This window comes from Equus quagga, chromosome 1, assembly GCF_021613505.1.
Source record: "Equus quagga isolate Etosha38 chromosome 1, UCLA_HA_Equagga_1.0, whole genome shotgun sequence".
Taxonomy (NCBI): domain Eukaryota; kingdom Metazoa; phylum Chordata; class Mammalia; order Perissodactyla; family Equidae; genus Equus; species Equus quagga.
In genome coordinates this window covers 51,931,684-51,945,719 of record NC_060267.1, presented here as the reverse complement: position 1 = coordinate 51,945,719, position 14,036 = coordinate 51,931,684, and the positions used below count along the sequence as shown (strand labels likewise).

General features: G+C 51.4%; 1 protein-coding gene across 1 annotated transcript in view; it reads right to left on the bottom strand.

The window, feature by feature from the left end:
* Positions 1–14,036, bottom strand: part of VWF (von Willebrand factor) — a 159,186-nt gene that overhangs the window by 64,109 nt on the left and 81,041 nt on the right. Inside the window, exons 21-31 of the mRNA XM_046661799.1 lie at positions 12,405–12,539; positions 10,620–10,766; positions 8,966–9,106; positions 8,660–8,773; positions 6,994–7,150; positions 6,202–6,360; positions 5,381–5,516; positions 2,053–3,434; positions 726–842; positions 493–633; positions 53–196 (exon numbers count right to left, since the gene is read on the bottom strand). Coding sequence (XP_046517755.1) covers positions 53–196; positions 493–633; positions 726–842; positions 2,053–3,434; positions 5,381–5,516; positions 6,202–6,360; positions 6,994–7,150; positions 8,660–8,773; positions 8,966–9,106; positions 10,620–10,766; positions 12,405–12,539 — 2,773 coding nt within the window. The remainder of the gene's footprint in view (positions 1–52; positions 197–492; positions 634–725; positions 843–2,052; positions 3,435–5,380; positions 5,517–6,201; positions 6,361–6,993; positions 7,151–8,659; positions 8,774–8,965; positions 9,107–10,619; positions 10,767–12,404; positions 12,540–14,036) is intronic.

Genomic DNA, 14,036 nt, shown 5'->3' with positions numbered 1-14,036 from the left:
TTCAATCCCCTGGTAGTTTAGGAGGCCTCGGGATTGTACGCTGGACACTTACGGTTGGCTCTGGCCGCGTCGGCTGCTGCATCCACCAAGTCCGTGGAGACATCCATGACTAGGATGACCACCACCTTAGAGGCTCCAGGCCTGGCACCATGGATTTCTGAAGTGACATATCGCACAGCAAAGGCCAAAGCATCCCCTGAGAATGAAGAGTAGACCACACCATGTCAGTCCTGACTGCAGGACATGGTGTTTCTGAAGCCACTGCGCAGCCCCCCTCACCATGGGTCCTTAGGTCATTGAAACTGAATGGTTCAGAGACTCAGAGAAACATGTGAGTGAGATGTGGAAGGGCAAGAACCCCTAGGCCCTCACTTTACAGAAAAGGAAACTGAGACCAAGGAGCAAAGTGACTGGCTGAGGTCACCCAGACCCTTATGCCAAGAATTAGGACCAGATGAAGCTCCTGCATCCCACCCCGAGGCACCACGTTACCAACTTGGCTGGGGCCTCCCTCCCGCTGCATGGGCTCCACGAGGCTCAGTAAACTGGCTTTCTCCTGGGGCACGTTCCACGGCACGTCAATGGTGGTGATGCTTCCGTACTGGAGCACTGACACCCGAGTGAGCTGAGGACCTAACAGGAAAAAGAATATGGGAATCATGCTCAGGATCAGGTGGAGCCCCAAGACAGCCTCTTCGTAAACCTACTTCCAGAGCATCACTCACCTATATTGGCTTTTGAAATGAAAGCCTTGGCGAAACTCTTCATTTTGTCAAAGTCAGAAGCTGGAAAGCTGGAGGAGCCATCCAAGAGGAGGACCACATCCAGGGGCTGGCTGCAATCTGCAAAGAGACCAGGATGGTGAGCACACAAGCGCCAGCAGAGGGACTGGCCACCAGGCCCCCTGCAGCAGACACCTGCATTCACTGGGCTCCACGGGGCGCCACCGACTACACAGCACTGCAGAGGGAGGTGTCTGCTCTGCTTCTGCATGGTGGCAACACGGGCCAGGGATGAGGGAAGGGGACCCGTGAGCACCCAGATGTAGAGGCATTGGGAAGACTTCAGCTCCACCCAAAGGCTGTTTAAATGTGTGCAGAGGAAAGCAAGCGGTATCGCTCCCTCAGGCACAGAGTCACAATCACAGAGAGGAAGCAACGCTGGCCTGAACGCCATTCTGAGATCTTAGAAGATGATGCTATTACTGTTCTCCACAGAAATATCACAAGAATTTAAATAAACCTGTGATCAAAACAAAAACGAAGATGACAAGTGCGAGGATCAAGAGACATTAAAAGAAGGCTAGTTATTCTGGGATGGTCCCAAACACACCAACTAAAGATATTCAAGAACTAGGAATCGATTAGACATTAGTATCAGTTAAGAGGGCAATAACAGTAGTAGCGGTGACGAGTGTTTGCTGAGCTCTTGATCTGTGCTGGGAACTATTCTGAGCATTTTACAAGTAGGTCCCATTATTATCCTCATTTTACAGAGGAGGGAACTGATATACACAGAGGTACTTGCCCAAAATTACCCAGCTAGTAGGTGGCAGAGATGAGATTCACACTACGGCAGTCTGGCTCCAGAATCTAAGGGCTAAACCTGCTGTCACCTGACTTCCTGGCCTTGCCCAAAAATATGTTAGCTACTGAGAATAACTGTATCCACCTAGTGTGGTCAAAAAGCTGACAGTCACCAAATTTAACAGGCTACCTTCTTGGCAGGGAGTGAGACTGGGTGGGGATAAGGCTGTGTGATAAATTAAGACTCGTATTTTTTACTCCATATCCTTGGTGTTGTTTAAATTTTAACAATAGATTTGCATTACTTTTGAATTTACAAGCACACACCTAAGAAAAGGTCGTCCCCCAAAAAAGGATGACAGATGCACCGCCTGCCTGGGAGGCGAGGAAACACAGGCACTCTGAAGGCAGTGGTTTGACGGAAGGCACAGAGTGGGGAAGCCAGGATTAGAACCCAAGAATCGCGGCCCCGCCAAGGTCACCTCCCCTCCCTCAGTCCTTGCATCTTCACAAGGCGCCCGCATACCTGGGGCAGGGGGGAGGGTGGGGATCTGCAGCCCCTCTCCAGAACAGCACCTCTGCAGCACCAGATCCGGAGCCTCTCGGGGAAGCGTCTCAAAGTCCTGGATGAGGATGGGGGCATTGGGCCAGCCGATTCTCTCCAGTTCCTGCACATCCGCATGAGGACCCACTCCTATGGGCACCACGTGGATATCTCCAGGCATCCGCTTGATCACATCAGAGGCAGGGTTTCCTGTGACCATGTAGACCAGGTTAGGTGCCTGCTCCCGGTCCCCCTGGCTGGCCAAGAAGCTGTGCTCAGACAGGTACTGTAGGGCCAGTCCGGTGTTGGTCCTGTTGCCGCCCTGGTAGCGGATCTCACGCACACGCTGCAGGACGTCCCTCTTGGACTGTGTCTCAAGGAAAGTGTACTCCATGGTCACCCTGTACGAGTACTGCAGCACTGTGATGTGGATGGTGTCCTGGCCCACATCCATCCGCTGAATCACCTCCTCCATGAATTCCCTGCTCCTGTTGAAGTTGGCCTCACCAATTTTGTCCGACCCTTCCAGGACAAACACCACATCCAGAACCATGGAGTTCCTCTTGGGTGCCAGTGACGAGGTTACTGAGTGCTCTGGACTCATGGTGACTTGTGGCATACGGGGGCGCTGAGTAGGGGCAGGTGGTTCGGGGGCAAGGTCACAGAGGTAACTGATAATGTCGTCCCTTCGCTGCTCCAGCTCGTCCACACCACTGAGCACAAAGGCCTTGTTCTCTGGGGCCTGCTTCTCGATGAGGCGGATCTGTTTGACATTGGCATGGGGCCCAATGCCCACTGGGATCACAATCACCTGCTTCTTCTTCTTCAGGTTCCGGACGTAGTTGACCAAGTTCCGGGCCAACCTCGGGGGCTCCTGACTGGCCATCAGGAGCAAGGCGATGCGAGAGGCTTCTGGGCGGTCAATCTTGCCAAAGATTTGGTACAGCGTGTACTTTAAGACCTCAGTGGTGGAGGCCACTTCGCTGCCCGCGTACTTCACCTGGCTGGCAATGCGCCGCAGCTCCGAGGGCCGCTTCCGGTCCCTGAGCTCGATGTAGGCGTGGGAGCCATCATGGTACTCAACCACAGCCACGCGGATCCGCTTCTGGGAGATGTGCAAACGCTCCATCATCCCCACTACAAAGGCCTTCAGCACTTCGAACTCAGCCTCAGACAGCTTGGAGGAGCCATCTAGCAGGAAGACCAGGTCCAGAAGCTTGCTGCAGTAGAAGTCGTGCAGGGGTGGCTCCGGGGTGTCCTCCACATAGGCGGTGGTGGGGCCGACCGGGCCTTCCGTAGGAGGCACCTCTAGGACGCCAGCTTTCCTGCAGGCTTCACACATGAGGCTGACACCATCGCAGTGACTGCAGCAGACAGGGAGAAATGGAAATGGCTCAAGAGGGACCTCTGGGCACTTCTTAGTCCTATTCGGAACCACTGCACATACTCCCATGGAACTGCCTGCCCACCCGAACCTGAGCTCCCACCATCACTCGCCACCCAAATGAGACACCATTTTTTAACATATGTCCCCAGTAGCACTCCTGGACACACACACACAGTTACAACAAAGCCTCCGCTTGATTCTAGAAGCCAAAGCTTTAATCCATCCTAGGACCTGAAAAAGCATCTTTCTGGCTCCTAGGCCATCCACACAGCCATTCAACGTTGATGTCTCCTCAGCGTACATCTCTAGCAATATAAACGTTTAATTATAATTCAAACCTTCTTCCAAGTATCTCCAAAGACAAATACTGCCCTAAAATGTTGACACTGATCAGGACTTGTAAATGTCCTATTGAAGATAAGTGCTTTACAGTATTTATTATAACAGAATTGAAGCTGTATGAATTATGTACCTTATTTAATACATTGGGCCTCAAGGAATAGAAGAAAAACTGGAGCAAAAACATTTTGGAAAGATGACTATTCCAAACCCCATCTTTATCTAGCAGAACAAAGTACTGGGGAGTAGAATAGGGGGGTCTATGAAATGTTGGGGGAAAAGACAGTGGCTCATTTGTTTGTTCCTCCAGCAGACTTTCAGTAAGTCTATCACGTGCCAGGGGCTATCTAACCCTCCGCCCAGCCCCAAGCACATCTCACCAGGCTGTAGCAGAGCAGTGCCCCCACACAAACTCCTACACCACCAGGTGAATCAAGTCGCCCATCAAGACCCACACAGGCTAGAACCTTCTCCTCTCTGTACCCTCGGCCTTTGAGGCAACGTGCCTTCAGCACCCCAGTAAGGAAAATAGGGTAGCAGCACGTTGAACCCTGGGAAATGTCCCCTGTGGCTTGCCTCCCAAGTGATGTCTCTAGCCTGCCTTGGAATTACGTCCACCCCTGTTTGCAGATGCAGTATGTGCCTGCTAGTTTTCCCCCCACAAGCCAACGGAGGAAGGCGGGGAGAGAGCTCTAACCTCCCTTGCCTTGTGGCTCAGAACCCCAAGCCTGCGTTGGGCTCACCCCTTTCTTTATTCCTTACAGTCTCCATTTCATAGGAAGAGTGGACAGGCAGGGTCTAACTGGGAAGTTAATTCCTACTTCTTTGTGGTCCACATGATTTATTGCTTCAATCCTTGGTTAACAGTGTGTGAGTGACACTTTCTAGTTTCCTGTGTTTGCTAGAAAATCCACCCCAGGCAGTGTTCACTCTTGTTTGTACAGATGGCGGCGGCAGGCTCTGACTCTGGCAGCCGCGGCCACAGCCCTTCCCCAGCAATGTAAGTTCTCAAGTTCAAGTTCCCATATATCAGATCTGAATACATGCTCCCTACTTAGGAGCAGGACTTCAGAGGGCTTAGAGCTCACTCTGAGGACTCCTTCTCACCTCCTCAAAGGCCAGTTCCCAGAGGCAAACCAGGTGAGAGCCGGGGGTGCAGCAATGGGTGTCTCCCTCCCAATTACAAAAGGCCCATTCTGGGGCAGTGGCTGTGGCCCCGTGGTGTCTCTGTTGCACTGAGGGGTCAGGGAGTCACCTCACTTTCCTCCGCTGCATCCCCACCTCCAGTAAAAAGAACTCTGACTTTCACAGATGCCTGCACCCAGGCTAGACGTGACCTCCAGGGACAACAGGAGACCATACCCTTCCTCCAGTGAGAAGAGGTCAAAAACCTAAACCTCTTAAGAGAGATTTCCTGGGGAAGCAATCTCGTCTGCCCTCAAAGGAAGAGAAACAAGCTGAACAAAAATACTTTATGTCAACTCACATAGCAAGGAAGTTTCTCCCAAAACCTACACCTCTGAGCGGGCCCTCAGAGAAGACAGTCAGACCCATCCCTTCAAAAAACCACAGTGGCTATTTTACCAAATCTGGCAGTGCTGAGGGTCACTGGGGTTCAAGGTGACTTTCCTTCCGGGGGCTAAGCGCTGGCCGGCCACCTCACACGCGGGGCAGTCTTCCGGGTCCACGCAGGACTGCAAGAGCTCATCCAGAATCTTCCCTGCATGACAGACCTCTCATGAGGAGCCCAGATTCACCTCCCCACGAGAAGACTCACCTTTCAGGCCAGGGGCCTGCCCAGGAGCCAGCTCTGCCTACCTCACCCAAGGGCCACCCGGCCACCTAGGGAGCAACCTCCTTCCTGGGGCTTCGATTTATCCCCCTGCAAAATTGGGAGGGGGATTGCTTCACGCTACCTAACCTCCCCCAAACCTCAGGGTAATTGAAATCTTATCTCCAAGGGCCTTTTTGCTCCACCAAAGAACATATTTGATAACTCTAGATCTGTGCTGTTCCATACAGTAGCCAGGAACCACATGTGGCTAGTTAAATTGAAATTGAAATTAAATGACATTGAATAAAATTGAAAATTCGATTCCCAGGACACACAAGTCACATCCCAATAGAACTTTCTTATCATTGCAGAAAGTTCTATCGGAAAGTGTTGTGCTAGATGATTAACCCGTAAACAGGCAAATGGAAGCACCGGTATATGAGCTCCACTTGACAAAAATCACAGCTGGCCTGGCTTTGATGGAAGGACTCATGGAAACAGAACCTCGAGTTGGAGGGTTGGGGAAAGGGCGCCCCCGAGTGAGGCTGAGAATGCAGAGAACAGGGAATCACCTCTCCGAACAAGCTCTCCCATCTCTCCAGCCTGTCCCCACCCAAGGGAGGTGCCTCACCTGGAGGGCAGTGCGCGTGGCAGCCATCCACACACTGCACAGGGCACTCCAGGGGCTCGGGGTGCTGGCACGTGATGGGACAGGCAGGAGCACAGCTATTATAGCGCCATTCACACTCATAGCCATTCTCACGGAGATTCCTCTCCTCGCAGTTCTGGGCTGTGGGGACAAAGAAACAGGCATGACCATGAAGGCACCAGGCAGCCCTGTGCAACCTGAGAAGCCAGGACTGCACCGAAGGCCCCAAACAGATGGTGGTGAGACCATCGGTGGTGATGGCTCTAGGGGAGGCAATGACTGTATTGGGGAACTAAGAAACTACAGAAGTCACCAATATTAGAGACTTCTGGGTTATTAAAGCACCTAAACCAGGAACCTAGGGGTTCTGAATCAGTTTTCCATATAAAAACAATCAGCTGCATACATGCAAAGAAAGAAGACGTTACGTAAATGTGCGAGTTGATCACTCACACAGGCAGATATGACAGTGTCTAATTAAAGACATCTATTGGCCTCCTTCTCTTCTTCATCATTGTTCCTTCTTCTCCCTCTTCCAGAACTTCTCCAGATGAAAAATCTCCACATGTCAATGTCTTGAATCCCTGTCCCTTCCCTCCTCACTCACATCAGTGTCTTAACTCCCGTCAGCCCTCAGCCATCCATCCCCATATTAGAGCTCTACCTTCTCTCCCTCGAAGGTGCCCTCCTGCACCCCACCTTAGGGTCTTAATGTCTAGACATGTGAGGGGTGAGGGGAGCAGGCCTGGGATCCTGAGGGCTATCAGCACTCACGGCACAGTGTGGCTGTCCTCCAGGTCACCACCTTGCCGTGCTGGGCACACACGTGGGCGTAGGCAGCAATGGTGTCGCAGAAGCAGGCGCAGTCCCCAATGGACTCACAGGAGCAGGTGTCGTAGATGCAAACATCCAGGAACGGCTCGGGGTCCACCTGCAAGGGAGCCTCAGGGTGGCCTAGGCCTGCGACTGGGACTCAGGAACCCTGGCTCTGGGTCTGGGTGAGGATGTTTTGGTGGTCAGAGGAGGGAAATGGGAGCTCCAGGGCAGAAGGAGAAATGTAGGCCAATGCTCCCAAAGAGGGAAGGGTAAAAAGGCAGAATTCCCAGGTTCTAATCTGGATTCCAGCAAAGAAAAGTTGAATAAAGGAGTTTTGCCAGCTTTTCACAGAACAGATATGCCCAAGAAATTTTCCAAAGAACTTTCCCAAAGAACATTCCCTTCTGTCCATCTGCTCAGGCATCTATCCATCCCCATAATCCACTCCCAACCTCATTGGTGTTTGGCATTTTTACATAAATACACACACGCTGGTCACTTTCTTTCTTTGCCTCAATTCAGCAAAGAGAAAGAGGAAATACATCAGGACCCACTCTGGTCGCCTCCCTGAGGTGCTGTGAGACCAGTACGCTGGTTGCAGGATCAGCCTGGGTAGTCCTGGACTCTGATCCAAATCTACATGGTGCTGTCACCCCCTCCCATCCATCTTCAATCACAGTAACCACTTCCCACCTTCTTTTGCCCCCAAACATGCCACTGCACACTCCGGCCTTTTTCAGAGTAGTCGTGATAGAATGAATTCAGATATTAAGTGGGTCATTGTTTCCAAGACACTCCAATGATCCAGATTCCCCTGACTCCTCTCACTTTCTTCACCATTCCAACTCAGACGCCCAGGGTTTCCACCAAACCCGGGAATCCTAGGTACCCTTTGGAGTCCTCAGGGACCACACATCACTAGATGGATAGAAAGAAGCTGAGATACGTATTCAACCAGGCACTCCCACAGAGGTGGTGCCACATGCCTTCGTACGTGGCTCTGTGTGTGTGTGTGGACATAGACACATACGCATACCCACACATACGCCCAAATACAAGTGTGTGTGTACATTCACATAGAGACAGAGAGAAGACTGCATTTAACTTTGGAGAATTGCTTATCACCATTTGAGATAAAGACACAAAAAGAAGTCATAATACGAGAGCTCAGAATCAGTGGAGCTAAGGCCAGAAAAGAGTTTCTATGAGACGAGAAGTGGGAGCTAAAGAGTTCTGTGAAAAGGGGGTGGGGGTGCTCAGGTCTGGACACATAGTGAGTCACAGGAAAATGACATCCTTGGCTCGAGTGTTGGAGAGAAGATAATCTGGGGGGGAACAAACCCTAAGACTGAGGCCAGAAGAGCAGCATCAGCAGATGCCCAGAAAAGCTATGCCTTGCACAGAAGAAAAATGATTTGCCAGGCATCGCTCGCCTCATAAACTGTGATTATCCTTTTTGTTTCCAAGCCTGAAGCCAAGAAAGGGAGTAAAGAGGTGACTAGATGCAGATCATTTTGAAGACAGCGTCCACAAGCAGAGGCTCACGCTCGGAGCGCCCAAGGCCCTGGGCCAACCCTCAGCCTCAGTTAGCCTCCTCTGTCTCAGTTACCCTGGCAGCCCTCACCAGCTTGTTGCAGTCCCGGAAGAGGTCACTGGTGAGGATCCTACAGGAGGAATCCACTATTGTCTGCTTCATGATGTTGTTGTGGCAGGAGGCAGGGGACGAGTCCAGTGGCACCTGGGGAGCAGGACAAAAGTGCACAGATGAACCAAAAGACAGTCAACCACAAGGACCCAAGAGACCTCCTTCCCAAGCCCTGCCCACTGCAGTTCACGCCACCCACCACCCACCCTCCACCCCCAGGAGATGGAATGACATTCCAGGAAGCAGGTCCCTCAGGCTCAGTCCACACAGAGATGCCAGACGTACTTTCCTGGTGTCAGCACACTGCGGGCTCACTTTCCAGGAATTCCCAAAGTCTACAGGGTTCTCCTCCACTTGGAGCCTGCTGCTGGTGAAGTCATTGTTCTGGATACCATCGAAATTCCCACAGAGGCCACACACCTGCTCCTGATGGACAAGTTGAGAGCATGAGCATGGCCAATCTCAGGGCAAACTCTCTGACTCAGGGAAAGGAGGGTTCCAGGAGCAAAGGAGGCTTGGCTCATCTAAAGAAGAGGAGGACGGTTTGGGAAGAGGGCTAGAGACCCAGAAGGAAACAGGGTGATCAGCAAATCTCTGCCCTTCCAAGGCCTTTTCCCAGGCTTCCTCACTGACCATTTTCCATTTTAAAGCTAAGGACACAAAGGTCATTCACAAAGAGCGGGAACCTGCCCATGTCACACAGTCGGCCGAGGGCAGAGGTGGGAATTATGCAGCCTTGGCCCTGGAATCTCCAATATAAACCATCACCTCCTCACTAAGGGTCTGAGCAGAGAGAGGAGCTGGTTCAACACTACGTCAGCGTTGAGTGTAGAGGCCCAAGGAGGGACCCTTATAGTACTACTTCACTGTGGAACAGAACGGCAGCCTGCTCACAGCAGGCTGGCGGGATTCTGCTTATACCACATGCCATCAGGGCTGGCATAATGTCTTATCCACCTCCGTGTTCACCTCCCACGGTGTGCAGCACACAACAAGTCCTGAACAAGTAATTACTGAATGAATGGAAACCACTATATAGAAGCTATGGGAAGAACTGGAAACATCTGGCCTGGAAAAGAAAAGGTTCTATGCTCTTACAGCATATTTGGAGCCCTGTCCTGGGACAAAGAGATGTGATTTCTTCTATTTTGCTTCAATAAGGAGAATCTGGTTTGGTACAATGGATCTAAGTTACCGGGAAACAAAGAAGAATGTTCCCACAGTTGGACAAAAGGCCAAAGATCTCTATGTGGCTTAACATCCCCCATGGGATGGCCCCTGCCCACTCCCCGCCCTTGTTAACTACCATTCACCCCAAGTCCCTCCTGTCCAGCCACACTGGCCTCCTTGCTCAAACACTGTCCACCTTAGGGCCCTTGCACGTGCTATTCCATCTGCCTAAATTCTCTCGTCCAGATATTCACATGGCTCCCTCCCTCCCTTCCCTGAAGACTCTGTTCATATGTCACCTCTTGAGACAAGTCTCTTCAGACCAACCTACCTAAAGCAATCTCCCCACAGGATATGATCTCCACCAGCATTGTGGTAGGCAAAACTTGGCCCCCCCAAAGATGTCCACATCCTAATCCCCAAGACCGGGAATATATTACCGTACATGGCAAAAGGAACTTTGCAGATGTGACTGGATTAGGATCTCATTATAAGGAGTCTGTCCTGGCTTATTTAGGTGGGCCCAGTGTAATCATGTGGTCTTATAAGGGGCACAGGGGGACTCAGAGTGAGGAAGGTGAAATGGCCAAGGCTAACTCTAACCTTCAGTCCATGGTCTTATCTGCGTGGGGAGGAGGCTGGACGACATGATGGCCCACCTTCCCCAAGACATTGGGCAGAGGCAGCAGGCTCCTGCTTGGGAAGCTGAAGAACGTCCAAACAACAAGTCACAGACAAGACGAAGAAGAAGTGCAGAAACGCCACTGACCTGGTACGTCTGCTTCAGGACCACAGAGATGCCCAGGTGGTGGTCCCAGACCACAGAGAGTGCTTTGTTGACCAGCAGAATGATGTACCGGCCTGACTCCACCACCTCAAAGTGACTGTCATCCTTCATGGGCCTCTTCACGTTCACCTGGATGAGGATAAAGCGTGAGAACACGGAGGTGAAGGACAGGCCTGAGGGTCCAGCTCTTCCCTCTGCCCCACACCCACGCCTGTCTCCACAGCCCTCCAGAACCACAAGTCGTTTGCCCCAGCTGGTCAGAGCTCACCCCTTCAGGGCCAGCAACCTGCCTGGATGTTTTTGTATCCATCTCACCTATCACTCTTCAAGAATCCTATGACTAAGGAACAATAATCGAACTGGCAGCAAAACCATAATTATGAGATTAAAATTACAATGGAACCAACTAGCAGAAGGCCATCCATCGCTTCACAAAAAGAATTTTTTTGACACTTGGTCATTAAATACATGTGGTTCCCTAAATAGGTTTTTAATGTGGCAATGATTTTAAGCACCTCTAGACAATTGATTTAAAAATCCATGCCTTTATGAACACGAGCAGGAGACTCTCCCCTCTCTGTCCCCCACCTCCGCTCCCCAGAGTCGCTGCCATCAGGATCAGAGGTGACAGAGGACAGAGAGGCTGAGGGGCTCTCTTCAGCTACTCAGAGCCCATTTCAGCACGCTCAGCTGACTATCACAATTGTAAAATTGAGGCTGATGTTGAGAACCTGTCACCACTTTGCAAAGGTCCTCTCCTTGGTGACATACAGCATGTAGAGCTAATCATATGTGTACACCTCCTACTCAACATCACCACTGTCATCTGCCCTAAGTAGAGCTGTCCTTTGAAGTGGAGATGACACTGCTGCCCCACAGCCCATAGTCACACTTGCCGAACAGTTTTCTTCCATAATGGAGGGGAACGCACTCCTGTCCCCTGATGTCAGTGGTAGGTATTTGCAAGAAGGCAGGGATGCAGGCTGAGGCCATAGAACGAGATGAAGACACCAGGACAGGTTTGAACCCAAACCCTGGGTCTCTCTGGCAGTAGATGTAGTCAGACCAATGGAACCAAAACTACGGTCTACAGACTACCTGCCACTTTAAGTGCAGATCTCTGGCCCCACCTAAACCTACTGAGTCAGGCTCTCGGGGGGAGCCCAATAGCAACACCTTAACCCACAGCTCCCAGGTGGTTCTGTACCCCCTTCTGAGAACCACTCCCCAAGCTCTTGCTACACAGGGACTGAATCAGGTTACTTCTCTTCTGAGCTCTTTTAAAAAGATTAATCTGAAAAGAACTGAAAAACATGCAAGAAAGTAAAAATCCCCCAAACACCATCACTTCCCTATATATATATATATATTTGTGTGTGTGCATTTATATGTATACAGTATGTATTTTACATATACGGATGGTACACACACACGCATGTAAAGGGAAGGTCCGCCTGCCTGCGGCCTGCACTCCGCCCGCCAGAGGTGAGCGCTGATTCTGCCTAAGCTTGTGCAGACAGACACACATCTTCCCCGCACACATCTCTGAACTTTGTTTTACTAAAATGGGATCGTGCCATATCCATCTGCAGCTTGTTCTCCTACAGACGTCGTCAAGGGCAGACGACACAGCTCTGCCTCACGCTCTTTAATGGCTCAACCAATTCCATCCACACAAGTTTTAAATGAACGCTCGACACATACTCGTAATCAGGTGACAGAGGAACAAGGGGACGAGAGGCGGGAGGGGATGAGGCTGGCACTCACCTCCCCGTTAAACAGTTCAATCTCTCCTTCTTCCACCAGGATGGTGACCCGCTTCTTGCATTTCACTGAAGGGTAGACGCACCCCTCATTCGCTACCAGGATCCGGAAGGTTCCAGAGTTACTGCCACAGTAATCCTGGAGAAAAGGGGTGCCAGGAGAGAAGCATTATCCATGCTACCTCTGCCTAGATCAGAAGATTGGCATCTCAGCATGCAGGCTTTTGAAGAATATGTGTTATAGGATGTTACCATGTCCGTGCAAGTGTGTATGTGTGTGCCTGTGTGTAAGAGAGAGACAGAGAGAGTGGAGGGAGGGACACTCCCAGGTGAACTCCCTCAGGTGTGTCCTCCTCAGCCATTCCGTCTGATCCAGGTGTCTGCAGTCAGTAGGCAGGGGCGGTGCTGCACACAGGTAGAGAGGGCAGGAGAGAGGGACCGGGAAGGTGGCATGCGGCGTGCTTTGCTGGAGACATCAGCCTAACGGCCCCCACCTAGAGCCCGTTACTTCTCAGTCTCACCCAGGTAACTAAGGCAGTGGTCAACACGGCACTTTGCGGCTCTAAATTCTGGTTGGATGTCCAGGCTGCTGGACTGTGGGCCCAGAAATGTAACCCAAGGTCCTTTGAAACAGTAACACAGGTCCTGAGCCACCATCTCTAGTTGGGAATAGAGATGAGGGAACGCTGGTCCTTGATGGTCAATTGCATAGAAAATTAAGCAAAAGGGGACACGTTTCTGATAAATACCTCCTCGTGACGGCTATCACTGTGGTGTGATGAGGGGGAAAAAACACTCAACTTAGAAAAACTAGGTGTGAGCCTTGGTTCTGCCACTATGGAGTAACACTGAGTAAGTCACTTACCTCTCCACCCCTTCCACTCACACACACTCACACATACAACACACAATCTGTGGCTCTAAAGATGCGATCAGCCGACTTAACGAGATTGTTAGGGTAAACGGGTTGGTGTTGGGTTAATGGGATTGCGAAGGTTAAAAGATGAGACAGAGGTGCAAGTTCTTGTCTCCAGCTGAGATTTTTCCGAAATTGAAAGAGGTGAGTCTTGATAATACCTTCTAAAGGAGGAAGGGAGAGAGGGGAGGAGGACCCATGGCAAAGTCTCAGAAGGGACAACAGCCCCAGCTGTGGGGAAGGGAAACAAGCAACCCCCAGAGGGGCACCGTTTGGAAGGGGACTCTGAAACTGGGCCCGCCCAGGAAAGCTTTGCTTGGGCAGGGGAAGAGCTGGGGCGGTCCATCTGACCAGCTGCTTCTCGTCGCACTGAGTTAGGTTTGTTTGCTGGCTGCTCCAATCTGAAACTGGCCAGGTAGTTGAGCCCCAGAGCCAGTACCACCCATCCTTTGCTACCAAGGTTGGGACACAGATCACCAAAAGACAGGCTTCCATGTATGATCTGTGGGAAAGGTCTAGAGAGCGACATACTGCACCAGGTTAATAGGTGTTGATGAAACCATTTCCATGGTATGCACACCCCGACCCCTCAACACGCTGCCCACCTCTCTGGGGCCAGACTGGGTATGGGAGGTGGAGGCTCATGGCTCACTCCCAGCATGCTCTGCACACAGCTGCCTGGTGCTGCTCACTCCCAGCATGCTCTGCACACAGCTGCCT